This window comes from Ochlerotatus camptorhynchus, unplaced genomic scaffold, assembly GCF_037179485.1.
Source record: "Ochlerotatus camptorhynchus isolate MF236.1 unplaced genomic scaffold, CSIRO-AGI_Acam_v1.1 ptg000078l, whole genome shotgun sequence".
In the NCBI taxonomy this organism is placed as follows: Eukaryota; Metazoa; Arthropoda; class Insecta; order Diptera; family Culicidae; genus Ochlerotatus; species Ochlerotatus camptorhynchus.
Window position 1 is genome coordinate 1,077,501 of NW_027040568.1, and position 17,704 is coordinate 1,095,204.

A 17,704-nucleotide genomic window follows, 5' to 3' on the forward strand; every position below is an offset into this window, starting at 1 on the left:
TGATCATGTTAAGGAAACACCTAACAACACAACAAAAACTAATCGGTTCAAGTGCCAAGCTTACATGTTCGATCGCGACATTTATTTTCTTAACGAATCATGCTTCAACATGCAAAAAAAATCATAATGGATTATTCGTATACACCTAACCGTAAAAACCTGAGGGACATGCTTCATGCGATCGAGGTCATCCCTCAGACAAATGGGAACGATGACAATAAACCTCGATTGTTCCCCCAAAGGGACGCATGCGCTCCCGCAAACAATGCATCCGATCCCCAATCCAGCGCAACCGGCATCCCGCCCATGCGGCATCCTACGGAAATTTTAATTTTTTACATGCTTAAATATTTTTAAAAAAATCGGATTTTGATGCTATTCGTAATTATAGCATGTTATGGTCCATATAGACATATTTTTAAAATTTCTGTGTTTACGCCAAAAATTGTTATTTTTTTTTTAAGTATACCATTCGATAACATATAGCTTGCAACGGATAATGTGATTGGAATCAAGTCGATACGTTATATCGTTCTCGAGAAATCGTTAAAAACGTACCGTGTAAATCGCGACTCAGCGACACTAACCGTGTAAAAAAAACCGCGTAAAAAACCGTGTAAAAAAAGACTTCAGTGTACTCACCAAATCAATATATCCGGGAGCGCAATCCCGATGCTTATTTTTTACTCATTTTTAAACAATTCCTCCTCCAGCGATTCCAACCCCACAATAACTAAATATAACTTTACTTTTTCAAGCCACTCTGTGCAAAAAAGCAATGCACATCGCAAAAACCTAATAATAGATTAGCGCGGTCAAGTCACACCGGCAACAAAGGAAAGCGAGAGCACACCCGGCACCTAAGCAACAGGGGGAAAACATCAGCACAAACCATTCTAAATCAAATTATCGCGCCTGGGACACAAAACTATTTAAATGCAAGCACCGAAAAACTACACGCCAGCACCAAGATAGCCAGAGCTAAAAAAAAATAATAAAAAATAAAATAAAATAACAGCATACAGCGGAGCAAAAACACACAACCGTTCTAGAACGATTATCAAAGCGGACTCCTTTACAACTTTGGGAACAATAATATCTCAAAAATGTTGATACTTCCTAATACCGAAAGTTATTCAGCGACAGTTTTCATTTGAATTGAATATACGTATTTGATACACATAACATAAATTTCGTTCTGAACATTAACTATGTCAACACACTTTTTATCACATTTTGTTCTAATTAAATGATCTGACAAATGTAAAGGATAAGGACATGGACATGGAGGATATGGACATAATGTAACACGTCATTAGCCAAACATTGCGCGTACTTTATCGGTACCGTAAAACGGGGTAACTTTGATCGGTTTTTTAAGTATATTCTAAATATGTTTCACAACAATTAATGTTTTTCAATTTTTATTTTTTTTTAACAAGTACTGACGATTCTCGAGTCAATTCTTTAGCAATATGTTTAACGGAAATTATTGCATTTGCCCTATTTTTTTTGTCTTGTGACCGAACATCAGTGTGTGTGTTGGGGTTACTTTGATTATACTCGATTAATGTTGAAAAAATATGCGTGAATCTTAAACAATTCAGTTCAAGAGCTATGAAACTTTGAATGAGTATTTTTCAAAAACATCATAAGCCATGAAAAAACAACATTGAATTTGGAATGGTTAATTGGAAATACATTTGATAAGTGATTGTATGAGTGCCTGTTCAAACAGGCGAAAAACAAGAAATTTTTTTTTTTCAGATATTTGGAAAATATGTAACTATATAAAAACTACTATATAAAAACTATATACGATATTAAAATGGAACCAATGTTTCCAATTGGGAAATAGTGCAGAAGGTACATTTAATCATTATATTCTGCTATCAAAATTACCCGCATTATCAAAGATATCCCATTTTATGGTACCAGTAATATAATTGCTAATTCACCCGTGTACAGAATGGGATTTGTGGGTTTAAAGCCCGCCGGTTGCCATATTTGTTTCACGAACATTTCTAGACAAACAATTCAAATAGGCTGAACAAACAAATGTAAACAATGAATCAGTTCCACGCCAAATAACAAATAGATCAGGCTCGACCTTCTTCGATTTGCATGAAATTATGTATAATTGTTTGTTATGGATAATCATTCACATTTGTGCTATCATTCGGCCACTTTCAATCTTGCATTTTTTTCAAAATGGTAGGGGAAATGGCTCTAATGTTGGCCTATGTATCTAAGATTGGGCCCATCGCTAAAAAGCTGCTATTTATCAATTTTACGTAGATGAACGCGTCATTGGGACTGTACTAATGGATATTTTTGGTCGCTATTGAAAATTTAGCCGATTGCTGAATTTATGTATGGGCCCAAATTAGGGGCATTTAGGCTGACATTACATCCATTTCCCCTATATTCGACATTTTTCAATAAATCGAAATCACGCCTGAGAGAATGTTGTAATGAAAAATAACTTCTTTTTAGGAAACACATACACGGTAATTTTGAGTGAAAATCTAAAAAGTGTTAAAAAAAACATAAATAACAAAAAAAATGCTCTATTCAACATTTCCGATACAAAACAAAAAAAAAACATATAGAAAAAAGCAAACCTTTGAAATATTGAAAAGCTTTTGTATAACGATTTAAAATATCACAAATATTGTGTTTTGCGTAAAAATTACAAAAATCAAAGAGTATTAACAAAAAGATCAAAAAATTTAGCAAAAGTTGATGTTCTAGGATTTTTGTAAATTTATTTTATGTTATGCATTTTATGTAAGCTAATCCTTAATTTGAAAGATTTTAAGCCGCAGAAAATCCCTACGGCACCGACTGAGATTGAACCCAGGCCCTTTGGAGTGAGAGGCAGTCACGCTTACCACTACACCACCAGCGCCGCTATAGAGGAATAATTTTCATACTAGGAAAATTCGATCAATATCAAGGTTTAAACGCTTCGTCAGGACTTCAGAAGTTCTGTAACTAAAACGTGCGTGCCAGTTGTAAATTCATTTTCGTGACAAATGTTGGTGATAATTAAGGTAAAGGGAGAGAGATTTGAATTTATGTATGCTAAGTTGAAGGTTATATATGTAGTATATCTGAAATATATGTCTTCTTCTTCTTCTTCTTCTTCTTTGCTTTTCAAGCTTATTGCTTATCACATATTAACTTATTGCGTGCTCTCAACTTAGTGCTCTAGATGCACTTCCACAGTTATTTATTGAGAGCTTTCAATGCCGGTACGATTTTTGCATTAGTATAATTGTGTGGCAAGTACAATCATACTCTATGGCTCAGGAAAGTCGAGAAATTATGCAACCCGACAAATTCCTAGACTTGGACCGGGAATCGAACCCAGTCACCTCTAGCATGGTATTGCTTTGTAGCTGCACCTTTACCGACTGAGCTAATGGAAATGCACTGATATCAAAAACTCATGCAAGAATCCAATCGTTATGTCCATTTTTCTAAGTTACAGTTACTCCGAATCACCCTGTAAACGCAAATTTCTCTAGAGGATCAAAACACACAAAACTAGCAAAAATGCTCATTCGAGGCCAAATAACAAAAAATAATATTTTCAGACTCCATAATCTCCGATTTACATGAAACTTTGTATAATTGTTGCAGAAACATTTGTGCTAAAATTCGACCATTTTGAAATTCGCAATAAAAAAACATCCACATAGCGTATTCAAAATGTTCCAACAAAATGTCGTAACTCGCAAACGCCACTTCCAATCGAAATGACGCCTGAGACAAAGTTGTTTGAAAAAATCCTTTTCTGGAAAAATACACACGGTAAAAAAATAAAGAAATTTTGGCTGTAACATAAAAAAAAAAAACATTATTAACAAAAAATCACTAACTTCTATAAAAAATTTAAGTTGAACACTAAAAGATTAACAAAAGATCTTAACTTTTATTTTCCTGGATTTGTTTTCCGTGCTAAGCACCAATGCTACCGACGCCAGGGAGGTAGCTCCCACGCCTGGACCCTACCTATCAACCCATCAACTCATGAACCGGGGACAAACTGCTTTATTTACTTCCCTTCCCGTGATCAGAAATGGTATGCCTCAGAACATCCCGGCGGCGCCGACTGGAATTGAACCCAGGCCTGCTGGGGTGTGAGATAATCACGCTTACCACTACACCATCGGTGCCACTGAAAGTACTTAACTGGTTGCTCGATACCTTAAATTGGTATGGATGAGCCTGACATAAGAGGTAAAATACCAAAGAATAATACCAAAAATGGTCAATACCTAATTTTGGTATCAGGTCAGAATTAGGTATTCATTAGTTATTTTCTCCTGCTCGGGGTGTTGCGTGAACTTTACACAAATGGTAATTTTCAAAATGTTCAAAAATATCTCAAATTGTTATGGATACTGATACTCTCATCAGAGAAATTATTATTCAGTATGTGATTTTAATTGTTTGCGTAAATGTTTATGTTGGTATTTTTTGATAATTCTATGAAGTAACCGAAGTGTCAGCTAATCCAGAGAGAAATGTCGGGTGGGAGTAGCAAAATAATATCAATGCGTGCTACCATATCTCATAGAGCTAATGGTTTGTTATGCAATAAATTATATCAATAACATAGTAATAACTCATTCTGTTATCATAATACAATTTCTTATTTTCATGTCATTTTAAAATATTTATTATAGCATAAATAGCTATAAGCAGAATAAGCAATTAACATGTTATAGCACACGACTTACCAATAACATAATAAGAGATTGACAGTAAAATTAGATATTATTTTGCTCTCGTGGTTATGTTATTCCCCTCTACCCGCCTACCCATATTATGAATCGAATTTATATTGCAGTACAGTCACTATTGCTTTATTATTTCACTTTCGAGACCACTTTCAAGTGTCACTTCTATGCTGTACATAATCGACATCAAACTCATCTTCATTTGAAGTCCTAGATATGATGTAACTAACCATAGTCAATTCATCGCACGGGTGCTATTTCAATCAACGCATTCAGCTACTTGATAACAACCCTTGGCGATACGTTTTTCAATGCTGCGACATAAATGTACTACTAATAAACATTCAAATTTTTCGAATAGTGCTGCTTATGCGATACAATAGATCGTTTCACAAACATCAAGCCCCCATTTCAACCAAAACAAGCACTCTCATCATTATAATCGCTAACTTCGTCGTGGCTAACAAAACAGCACCCATAAGTCATTAAGTTCAAAATGCGCTTCCTAGTTTTGCTATTGCATGCTTTATATAGGCAAAAAACAACAGCACCTGCTTGTTCCCCGAAGAATTTATTTTATGAACCCCACGCACACTCAATAAGTGGAATTTATCAACCTGTTGGGGCTGTAATAAAAAAAAACACGAATCCATTTTTCACGCCGTTGATTGTATATCATTGATAAGAAGGGACAGCGCTCGCTTTGATGCCAAATGACATAAACGAATAACACTGTTCAACAATATAGCTAAGGCGAAGGCGGAACTTACCCATTGTAAACACGGCAAGTCGAGTTGTTAATCCGCTTGTCTGACGCCCGTCGCTGCCGGTCTTCAAACAGGTCCTTAATTGCCGTCACGCCCAGCACGAACAGTACCGGGATCATGGCAATTTCCTTTCCGAACGCGTTAATCTGGGGAAACCAGTTCAGTAGCACTATGAATATAAAGTATAGGTTCGCGACTCGGTGAAACTGCTCGAGAAGATTTTTCGGCACAAACGATAGCAGTGTGTACTTGGTAGTCCGAATTTTGTTCCCTACTAGGCGACCGTTGGGATGGTCATTTTTTGGTGTTTTCGGAGGCACTGTGTGGTTAGGAACTACTATCCGGTAGCCCCGGTCTTCAAATTTGCTGCTGCGACAGAACATGAATCTTTTCCACCAGGGAGGACGATCGGCCCTTCGCAGTGTGTAAATGGATTCCGATCGCGAAGCCTGCCGTGAATGGCCTTTTGCGGACGTGGAAGCTGTACCTGTTTCCCGAGTTTCCGGTTGTTCCTTGTGACCCGGCGGTAGGATGAAATCTGTTTTGGATCCAACTCGACTATGGCCGGATCGAGGTACCGGGGCGTCCGTGATTTGTCCATGTGATAGCGCCCGTTGATGACCTCCTTTGACAGCGGATTTGAGAGCCGACGGTCTACCCGCTGCTCCGACCATTCCAAAGGAACCTTCTCCATGACTAATCGAACGGGAATGGCCTCCACTGCGAGGGTTTTCGAACAATGTTCGACTCGCATTGACACCGCTCACTGGTACGGCACTACCGGCCGTGACACTTGGACCGGGAAACACATAGGTACGACTGGTATCTGTGACGCTTGGCAGGCCGGGTTGCGTCCCCGGAACCTGCAGATGTTGCTGCGGTTGCTGTGGAGTCAGAGGCGTCGCAGGTTGAAATCCACCTGCCGATGGACCATCCTTTCTCGAATCCTCCGATTGTGTCATCGTTGATAAACACCATTAGGACTTGATTCACACTTCCCTGGATCTAATTGCACTTTTTCTACAAATTTACACTATTTAAATTCACAAATCTCTCGATCACTGTTAATTTTCAGCCTTGAATTTTACATTTTGATTTTTTCTTCATCGATTGATGATTGCCTAATTGAGAAAAGCTACAAAATGAAATTTCACAACAATCATAAAAAACTAGATTCAACAGACTGACAATAACTATTCACTGGAACAGGCGCTCGTATAGAGCAGGCACACAAACAGTTGATCTGTTTTCGTTTTTTTTCTTTAGTTCAAGATGGTTTTGGTTTGGCGTCAACATCAACAGCTGTTCATCTGTGGAGTTGTGCTGCTGATCAACAATCGAAAATCGAGCGAGCCTCCGGTGAAATGTGTAGACATCGGTGATCTGCAAGTGGAAGAGAGAGGAAAAATTATGGAATGAGTTGAAAATCGGATTAACGCTTTCGATTTTGTTTATTTGTTTAATTAGCTTTGCTTCAGCTTTGGCGAAAGACAGTTGTCGGTGTAGTGTTGGACACCTGGTAGACTAGCGGCATGTCATCTACGTTGTGCTCCTCTTGTTATCGAACATATTCTGTGTAACACATGTGTCATGAAAAGTATGCAATTATTATTGTAGTTAATAATATTCAACAAAAACTATCTCAGATTTTTTTTTCACGCTGGAAAATTTGACATACAATAGGGTAGGTGTTCCAATAATAGTGGTGTACCTATAGTTGCGGTATGGGGGTTGTGTCGGAATAATGATGGAAAACCGGTTAAGATTATTTTTCATCTATAGCTCTCCTAAAATAAAGCAGATTTGCATTTTTCAACTTAAAATTAGCTCAAAATGACGGAAAACATTTTATTTGCCTTAACATTTTTACTCCTTTGCATCTATAGTTGCCGTAGTGTTCCTATAATAGTGGAACCCATAATAATCCAATGCATTCCACTATTATAGGAACCAAAGTGAGCAACTACCAGTACTACTGCAACAGTGTTCCTATTAATGGAGGACAAGTTTTCGAAAAATTACTATGTAATATTTTTCTAGTAAAATACACCTATAGCTTGATGTTTAAAAATTGTACGTACATCGTTTAATAAATTTTTAATAAATAAATTCCCTTAGTTCCTCCACTACTGGCTCACCCTTCCTATCAGACTTTAAAGTGGAATCAGGTTTGAACTGTTGAACTTCGACTTGAGGTTGAATTTGAGTGTAGATGGGCGTACATTTTGTAGGTTCTACTCCGTGATTGGCAAGAACTAGCAAAACTATACATAAAATCCAAATTAATGCACCTTAGTTTTTGTTTTGTTTCTTTATTAAAGAGACTTTGAGCCATAGGCTGGTTCGTCTCTACAACCATACGGTTTGGGATGAGCTTACCATTTTCTACGTACATATTTCGACGGTTTATTATTTGGAATGGTCAACAACGCCCTTAATAAAAAAATATACGATAAACGAACGATAACTTAAATTATAGAACTATATCACAAATCGTGGAAATGGATGATACCCGGAACACGTCGTTAAACAAAGTAACCATAATAAATGTATTAGGGGTCCTTACGGTCATCGGGATGGGAAAAGATTATTAACCGTTATGTGATCGACAAAAAAAACACCTTTAGAAGCTCGACAAGGGTACTCTGGTACCCACAAATTGAAATACTTGCTACTGCGACCGATTTTGAATCTTTTGGCACCATTGGATTCAGAAACTTATCCTCTTTTTGGAATTGCCAAAAATGTCCATCCGGAATAGTCTGGTTCCCGGAAATCCGGATTTCCTGTATAATGTTCCAGAACTAAGCATTTTCTTGCCACTTTCGCTAGAATTTCGAAGGAATCGATATGAAAGTATCAGAATCTCCTTCAAGAAACAATTTCAGCTTACTTGAAGACCAGTTTAAGGTTTCTCCCCGGAACGGCCATTCCGGCGCAGGTTCCCATAGGGCCTCTAGTAACCATAGAAGTGTTTGGGAATATGCAATATGGGTATCAAAATTCATGAATTTACAGCAGGAGACTGTTTATCATAATTTTGTGGTCATCCGATGGACTGTCCCCAGAAGTCCATTCCGGAGCAGGTTCCCGTAGGGCCTCTAGTGGCCATAGAAGTGTTTGGGAAGAACCCCTGCAATATGGGTATCAAAATTCATGAATTTACAGCAGGAGACTGTTTATCATAATTTTGTGGTCATCCGATGGATTGCCCCAGTACGGCCATTCTGGAGCAGGTTCCCGTAGTGCCTCTATTGACCATATACGTGTTTGAAGAGAAACCCCTGCAATATGGGTATTCAAATGCATTAATTTACAGCAGGAGACTGTTTATCATGATTTTGTGGTCATCCGATGGATTGTCCCCGGGACAGCCATTCCGGAGTAGGTTCCCGTAGGGCTTCTAGTGACCATAGAAGTGTTTGGGTTTTTTTTTATCTTTATTATAAAGATTTTTAGCCGAAGGCTAGTTCATCTCTAGAAGTGTTTGGGAAGAAACCCCTGCAATATGGGTATCAAAATTCATGAATTTACAGCAGGAGACTGTTTATCATAATTTTGTGGTCATCCGATGGATTGTTTTTGCTATGGTGATTCATGTCGGTTTGTCGGTGGTAGAACCTGCACGCTTCGAAAAAATCATGTAAATTTAAGTGCTCCGAGGCTGACATATACGAGCGTCAAATTTGACATAGAATTCAGTCATAACAGACGCGAAATTCAGCTCAATCAAACGTACTTTTCGTCGAGTAACGAATTTTTAAGTGTGGGAGCACTCAATTTTACATGAAATATTTGTTAAGACGTTTATTTAAAAGATGGATTCCGTTACGCGGGCTAAAGGTGAAAAATAAAACACATTTGAAGAGTATCACGAGAAAGGGGCCTACAAGCTTTTTGTAAACAAACCTTCACATGCCATTGAGATTGCTGACGCTTATTGCACTAGTTTGCGTACGCGTACACCAATGTTAGTGCGCTTTGTGAAAAAGTATTAGTGAAAAAATTGTGTAAAATAATAGCAAACCACTGTCAGACTCATTTTAGCGGGAAGAATCCATCCATACGGTGATTGTGTCCGTTAGTGTGCGTACTTTAAACGTCACTAATATCTATAGGAAGCTTCCCCTGATATTCAGATGACGAAAGAATGACATGGGGCATAGTTTCCTGTGTAATTTCATTAATTTTGATACCCAAATTATATGGGTTTTTTTCCAAACACAACTATGGCCACTAGAAGCCATACAGGAGCCTGCGCCGGAATGACCGTACCGAGGACAATCCATCAAATGACCACAAAATTATGATAAACGGTCTTCTGCTGCAAATTCATGAGTTTTAATACCCATATTGTAGGGATTTCTTCCCAAGCACTTCTATGGCCACTAGAGACCCTACGGGAACTTACTCCGGAATGGCCGTTCCGAGGACAATCCATCGAACATAATTATATTCAAAGTGTTGTTATGTTACTTCATACGCGAAGTTTGCGATTTTCAGAGTTGGTTGGAAATGCTAACATGATGCTTTAGTGTGATAATTTACTAGCTAGAGAATGATCTTTAGAAGAGGTGTATAGTTCCGCTAGGGTACGGCAGTATGAAAATTGAATAGAAGTAGAAAATGAGCGAAGGGCCATCTATGCGACAGTATAAAGTCAAACGCACATATTTTGCCTAACCCGTACGATGTACGCGGAGACTTGAAGCATGTCTTAGACTAGTAGAATTTTTTTAAAGAGTCCTGACAAGAATCTCAACAATAAGTTCAAAGGAATCCTTAGATAATTCCAAGAGATTCTAGGAAGAATGAAAAATGAAGAAAATTGAAATTTAGGGGAACAGATTCAACGGAAAATAAAAAAAAAGGAATAATACTGTGAGATTATTTTTAAACAAAATTGAGGAAAATTCAAGGGATTTCTGAGGAAAATTTCAAGGGGTTTCTTAAGAGTTTTCAGAAGGACTTCTGTGGTGAGTTTTGAATATAAAATTATAGATAGAATAGAATTAAAGAGGAAAAGTTCAAAGAAAAATTTTAGAAGAATTTTAAAGGGATCGAATACTTAGGATAGTTTGAAAGGAATTCTAAGGAGGATTCCGTGGAAATTCTTAGCCGAGTTTCAAAGGAATTCCAAAACGAATTCCAAGGTATCAAGAGAAGAGTTTACACATAATAATTCTGATCAGAATTCCACGATAATTCTGCGATTAATACTATGAGATTTCTACTAAGAATTACATGTTCTTTTTGATTCGAAACCGTCAAAAACCAATACCGGAAGTAAAGTTTCGGTATTGACACGTATTTATTTATTCCAAGTCTAGTATTGTGAATATTTTACTTTAAAGCTCAAGTAAATTACATCCGGATCCGGATCGGGACACCCTCCAAAGACGCGCCCCTTTGCCAGTCAAAATTGGATTCCTTAGCAACAAAATTAAGGAATGACACCGATAATCACCATGCATCAGAACCCTAGTCTTAACCACTTCAAACTAAGGAACAACGAATAGAAGATTTGGAATCACAAAGATGAAGACTAACTAACTCATTTTTTCCTTGTTTCAAGATCATCCTCGGTCTAAGCAACCCGAGGATTTATCACTATCACCAAGGCATAAAAATTAATAAGGACTAAGATGTGTTCCTTTGATTACTGAAAAATTCTGTTCCCCTAGTTTGAAGTAGTCAAGACTAGGAATTGGTGGTAGATCATACATCCAGTAATGTACCTCGAAAAGGTGATCTACCAACGTTACGGGGCGGATTTAGTGGCGTCATTCTAACCTCAATCTACAGGGTGCGTGACGAATTTTTGCAGTAAATGGCATATTTGAGAAAAAATACACCAGTTAGTTATTCTAGCAATGAATTTTGTGCGATTTATTTTCTTTCGCAACATATGGAAGTTGTAAGTAAATTTATTAAAAAAAAAAATGCCTTCCCTTTCGACGACTGTAGTTAGACGCTTCCGGAAACTGCAGTATGCACGTTTTAAAATGTTTCGATCCATAGATGTCATCACTGCCTTGATTTTAGCTTTTAGTGACTTAAGTGTGGTGTGAGGGGTTCTATTGGTATCCTGTTGGACGACGCCCTATACAAAATAATCCAACGAATTGATATCGGGACTGCTTGGGGGCCAAATTTCTTCCTCCCAAATTTACGAAATATTTTCCGTAAGCCATTTCTGTGCTTTATTAGCAGTATGAGCAGGTGCTCCGTCTTATCACTTTCCCAAGCCTTTTTTAATATTATACACTGTTCTTTCAGACACATTTACCGACCGAATTATTTCTTTCATGCATACTCCGGCGCGCAACAAAGCGACAACGGCTGACAGATTGCTCTCTTGTTTCGACATCTTTACGTTTACTCAACATTGTTTGTTTAAATCTTACACCTAACAGTATAAGCTATCCAGTGCTGCCAAATATATCTAAATCATGATGCACAAGCATGACAAATTACTATTTGAAATTTACTGCAAAAATTCGTCACGCACCCTGTACCTGTTCAAGAATTCTAAAAACTAAAATGTATTGCTTTACATCGATACAAACCGTGAAATTAGAAGAATCCATGCATTTTGGGACCGATTTTAATATAGATATGGCTCTACATCAGCCATTCCATAGCAAAACGATATAGTGGTTCTCAGAATTTCGTAGAAAATGGTAGTTTTGTAGTATCCTATATTAGACCAGTATTTTTTTTGTCATTAGGGTGACCATTTTAATGTTACTATGGTCCAAAAAATCGATTTTTTTTAATAATGATTTTTTATGTCAAAAATTCATAACTTTTGAATCACTAGGCCGATTTTAAAGTTAAAAATATGAAATGAAAGATAATTAAAAATTCTTTTTATAAAAATATAATGATATTAGAAAATTGGTATTTGGTATTGAACAACATTGATTGTATTTTTTATGGTTTTCATGATTTGTAGACGGAGGACGGATTTTCGCTCAATCTCCTATGCGACTAGACTACCATGCGTCGTGACTATGTCACAGTCGCTATTAATCAATGGAGATGCGAGTAAGGATGAAAAATCAATGTGCAATATTGTTGAGCAGTGGCGTCCCGTAACCTCACTTTTTATCTATGCACCAACTTTCAAAACCAGATTTAATGCCATATTCATACTCTAATCTATTGAAAAATACACTCAATCTTCTAGTTTACTCGATATCTATCCATTGCAAGCAATATTTTGATAGATGTTTATGTTTTGAGAGTTGGTACACAGGTAGATTCGGTTCACCCGGTTTTCCTGGTTCAGTGGCTCTGCCTCTATACAGTAGGACAGGTTCCGATTTTTGTTTCTAGATGCATAAAATATGTTTGCGCATTAACTGATAATTCGACGCACTACCACTGATCGCAAAAACACTCCGATTTTTTTTTTTTTTTTCTTATAGTTACTTGGGTCATTCGTGACTTGTCCGGGGATGAGATTTGAACTCGTGACTTTGGCGTGAGAGGTATGGATGTTAACCACTACGCTGGGGTAGCCCGTAGGCCAGCTTTGACATTATTGGGTTACAAGGTCAAAAAGTTTTACTCAATTGCGAGTGGCCCATTTTTTCGCGACCACTGTTTATTGTTCTAGTCTGGAATATAAAAAAAACCCTGAACTGCCGAAAAACAGTCCTTCGTGAAATGTGGAACCGTTTTCAACATTCAGTTGCGCGACTAATTTGAAGCAACCAAACAATGACAGAATCACTCAATAATAGCGGCATATGCTCACTTATATTACGTAGTATGACCGATAGTAAGCAACTGTTCATCGACATAAATATTACATGCTCTCACAGCTTCTACCATCTCGCAACGACGTGATATGTTCAGTATAAGAATGACACCATTGCAAATTGTAATTATTGTTATCAGCGACTAGATATTTCCGCGTCGCGTACATTTTCTCTCGCTTCGTCAGATGCAATATGTCGTCGTTCTTTTCCAGTCACGGTTTGATTTCGCACGAGCTTGGCGACGACGATAAACATGACGTGGCGGCGGGAGCAGACGGGATGTAAAAAGAATGAAACCATTTCCCATTGGATGTTGGGCACGTATTAAAGCTGTCAAAAGGCGTGACAGTGACGGTCCAGAGCTTGAGGAATTTGTCTCTACCCAGTATGACAACCTGGCACGTAACGACACAACGGAAAAATAACTGTTCCGGACGTTAAAGCATGACACCTCTCTGGGATACGATATGGGTGATGGCTCCAGAGATTCTCGTGTAGGCGGGACTGGCAAACGGAATGATATGGCTGAATGTTATCTTCCGAGAGTGTGACAAGTAATTTGGTTATTACGTGACTGAATGCTATGCTTTCCACGACATGACATGCACCGAGTAAATTGGATTAAAAAGTGTATGGTCACATCGCATCGTACATACCGTAGTACAATCAGCCCTAGTCAGCGTCCATTGGTGCACGTGGCAGCCGCAGAAAAGGAAAGACTACTGCCCTTTGTGATTATCGCGAAAACTGCTCGCTAATGATTGGTTGTCAACTCCCCGGCCGTTACTGTCGGTTGGCGATAATTGAGTCAACTCATTGTGGGCGTAGTTTCAATTAAAAGCGAGCAATGGGAGTTCCGAGCACTTGAAACTTGATTAATACATGTTTAAAGTGACCCTGCAGCCATTGCGGAAAGAATGGTCGACCCCGAAACTTGATATGCGCGCGATCTCAAGTTTATGCTTGTGAAGAAATTAATTTTGCACGTTGACAGCTGGTCACGAAGAAAAGATAAAGTGAAGTACTCTCAATCCATTATCAAATTAACAAATAGCGAACCCTACCTTGAGGCAATGTGCTACCCATCAACAGGGGAGGCGAATCAGACGACCCAGATAGGCTGCAACTCTGCAAACTGGGAACACAAGCCTCTTCTGCTGAGCATACTGGACTATACGAAATGGAGCAGAGGGGCCTGAGCGTACAAATTAAATGGCAATCGATTGCTGAACCTGCATATAAGAAAAGAACTGGTGATTTATTATTATTATCGGATAAAATGGGCCGAGGGTTTCAGAATTTAATGAAATTTTGCCCACAGCTAGAGTTTATGGTTATATGAACGATTCAAAATTTAAAAAAAAATCGATGTGGTTAATTTTCCCGGACAATTTTAGTTGAAGTTTTCGGATTTTCCCGGACATCATGTACTTTGAAAATTTTTAAATCTTGAATCAAGCGTCCTAGAAAGAACGTTGTGTAGTAAAGTGATTATCTCAGAAATCTATAAAAATAAAATCTGAAAAATGCTTCAACGAAAATTTTCAAGGTGAATAAAAATTGCAAGGAAAATCAGGAAAAACCATTGTCATGGTAATGACCATTTTCCTAATGATTTTTTTTTCATGCTTGAGGTGGACATTTCAAAGTGGTGTTTTTTACCGTTTTTGACGGAAAACCAACGACCAGTCATAGGAAAGCTATGAAAATTATCGTTTTCTCGATTGTTTTATGATTTTCTTATAATGGCGCGAACCGGCCAGTAGTTTTCAGTATATAATCAAAAACGGTAAAATATACCCAAACTGAAATGTTCGCCAATGAAAGCTAAAAAATTTACAAGTAAGAGAAAAGGTATTGCGAAAAAAAAAATATCAATCGGAAAATGGCTTCCTTGATTTTTCCATGCAATTGGAATTTTACCAGTTTATTTTTTTTTTATTTCTGAGACGATTTCCTTTTCATTTTCCTCATTGGTTCAAGAGTTATAAATTTTTAAAAGATGAACACTTCAACTACCACCCGAATTTTTGGAAATTTGTTTCAGGTTTTGTAATGGTCATATCATAACATTACTTGTGCTCACCGTTTTACAGGCTACCAGAAATATTACACCACCTCGTGGTAAGCATGAAAAAGATACCACCGTTAACTCATGGGAAGACAAATAATACTAGGTAACTACAAATTGCGCGACGCCATCTTTGCCTACAAGTCAGGAACAGTCAGATAAAAATCGGTTCAGTGCACTCTGCCGGGGATCATTCGACCGACCGATTGCCACTATTCGTACCCAATTGAGTTCACTAGAGTCAGGGCTATCTGTCTAGCCTACGGAGCAAATACTACATATAGCTGCTGGTCGTGAAAATCTTGCATATCCGTGTTTGTTGTGTTCATTCAACATTTTCCCGCCACCATTAAATTGTGCGGTGCTGGCACTGGGTCAAGAGATATCAGCAATTAGCATTAGTTTAGCATTCGTAGGCGGACATCGCCAGTTCATAACACCGAATGTAATTGATATCGCACTATTTATACCCTTTTCGTTGATTTATACTCTTTTCGTGGTGAAATTGAATTTATCAAGCGGGAAACACCACGTGATAAGAATTCAATCTTATCGTTGGGTAAAATTACACTCTATCAATAATCAGCTTTATTTCAACGGGAGCTTTGTTCATTATTAAGCACCATTTTTCCAGGACTGTAACTTTTCCTGCATCCTAAATTTTCAACATATGTCTACGTTTTAACCGACCGACTTCGACTCTGATTCGAACATATTACAACGAATTTAGGTTGAACGAGATTTAAGAGACTAATATTATAAATTGAAGTACCGTAAAACGGGGTAACATTGATAGTTTTTCAAAGTATATTCTAAATTTTTTTAGCGGCAATGACTGTTTTTCAAATTTTGTATTTTTAAAACAAGTACTGAGGATTCAAGAGTTAATTCGTTAGTAATATGTTGAACGAAAATTAAAGCATTTGCACTATTTTTTTTAGTTTTCTAACCGAACTTCAGTATTTTGATTTGGGGTTACTTTGATAATGCTCGATGAATGTAGAAAAAAATGAGTGAAACTCAAATAATTTAGTTCTTTAAATATGAAACTTTGAATGAGTACCTAATCAGAAAACTTCATAAGTAATAAGAATAGAAAATTGAATTTGTGATGGCTGTATCGGAAATACATTTCAAAAGTGAGTTTGAGTGCTTTTTCAAAAAAGCGAAAAACACGAATTTTTAATATTTTTGTAAAATATGTAACATATACTATATAAAAACTATACACGATTCAACGGAAATACCCTAAGCTACAATATGGAACCAATGTTTTTTTATTTGGAAACAGCACAACGAGTAAATTTATTCTTTATATTATACTATCAAAGTTACCCGCATTATCGAAGATACCCCGTTTTACGGTACTTTTCATTTTGACCTATACCGACCCAGGTTAGTTTGTTTCCTAGCTGATTTTTAAATTGAATAGGGTATATGTCAGTGCCTATATGTAAGCGTACTACTGTAGGCTGAACGAGATTTAAGAGACTAATATTATAAATTGAAGTAAACATATTTCATGGAGAATGGCTAGGAAATTGATTGATTGATTTTTTTAAAGATAATTCGGATTTTTTTCAAATAGATCCATGTTTATTGATTCAAATACCTGCTATATAGAAATCAATTAATTAAAAAACCCAAACATCACCTTTCGTCTTAAAAAAGGCGTCCAAAAATAACCCTATGAGATAATCATATATTTTTTCCGCAGAATTGCTCTACAATACGTATACTTTGTAACAAAAAATATGAGATGGGATTTACATTAACAAGTTGATGATCTAGATCTCCAAAATCTCATGAAATCATGAAATTCTTATAAAATCAAATAGTGTCACTGGAAAAAATAACGTAAATGTTGTTTTGGTATGCTGGGAAAAGCATACATCAATACAAGATACCTGAGCAGGAGAATCTTCAAATCTTTCTGGAGTTATGATCTTGAAGTTCTATTAGCCAAACAACATTTTGGTGAACACAAAGATGTGTTACCAGAATAGTTATCATTCTTCAAATTATGGTGGAGATATTTAATGGTTAATCGGAATCTTGATCGATTTTTTTTTCCTTTGGTTTGTTTTTCCGTCGATCTTGTTTTCCGTGCTGAGTACCAATGCTACCGACGCGCCAGGAGGGCAGCTCCCACACCTGGACCCTACATATCGACCCATCAACTCATGAACCGGGGACCAACGGCTTTACTTCCCTTCCGAAGGAAGGCGTGATCAGAGATTTTATGACTCAGAAAATCCCGGCGGCGCTGACTGAGATTGAACACAGGCCTGCTGGGGTGAGAGATAATCACGCAAATCTTGATCGATGTCCACACATACTTTTTGA

The 17,704-nt window shown here is 37.4% G+C and overlaps 1 protein-coding gene across 6 annotated transcripts in view; it reads right to left on the reverse strand.

The window, feature by feature from the left end:
* The window catches only part of LOC135697833 (phospholipid-transporting ATPase VD), a 169,158-nt gene that overhangs the window by 60,874 nt on the left and 90,580 nt on the right, over positions 1-17,704 (reverse strand). For 4 of the 6 annotated variants that reach the window (XM_065217676.1, XM_065217675.1, XM_065217674.1 and 1 more), the window contains exon 2: positions 5,522-6,901. In XM_065217676.1, coding sequence (XP_065073748.1) covers positions 5,522-6,480 — 959 coding nt within the window. In that variant the 5' untranslated portion in view covers positions 6,481-6,901. The remainder of the gene's footprint in view (positions 1-5,521; positions 6,902-17,704) is intronic. The other 2 variants (XM_065217672.1, XM_065217671.1) reach the window with 1 other exon arrangement.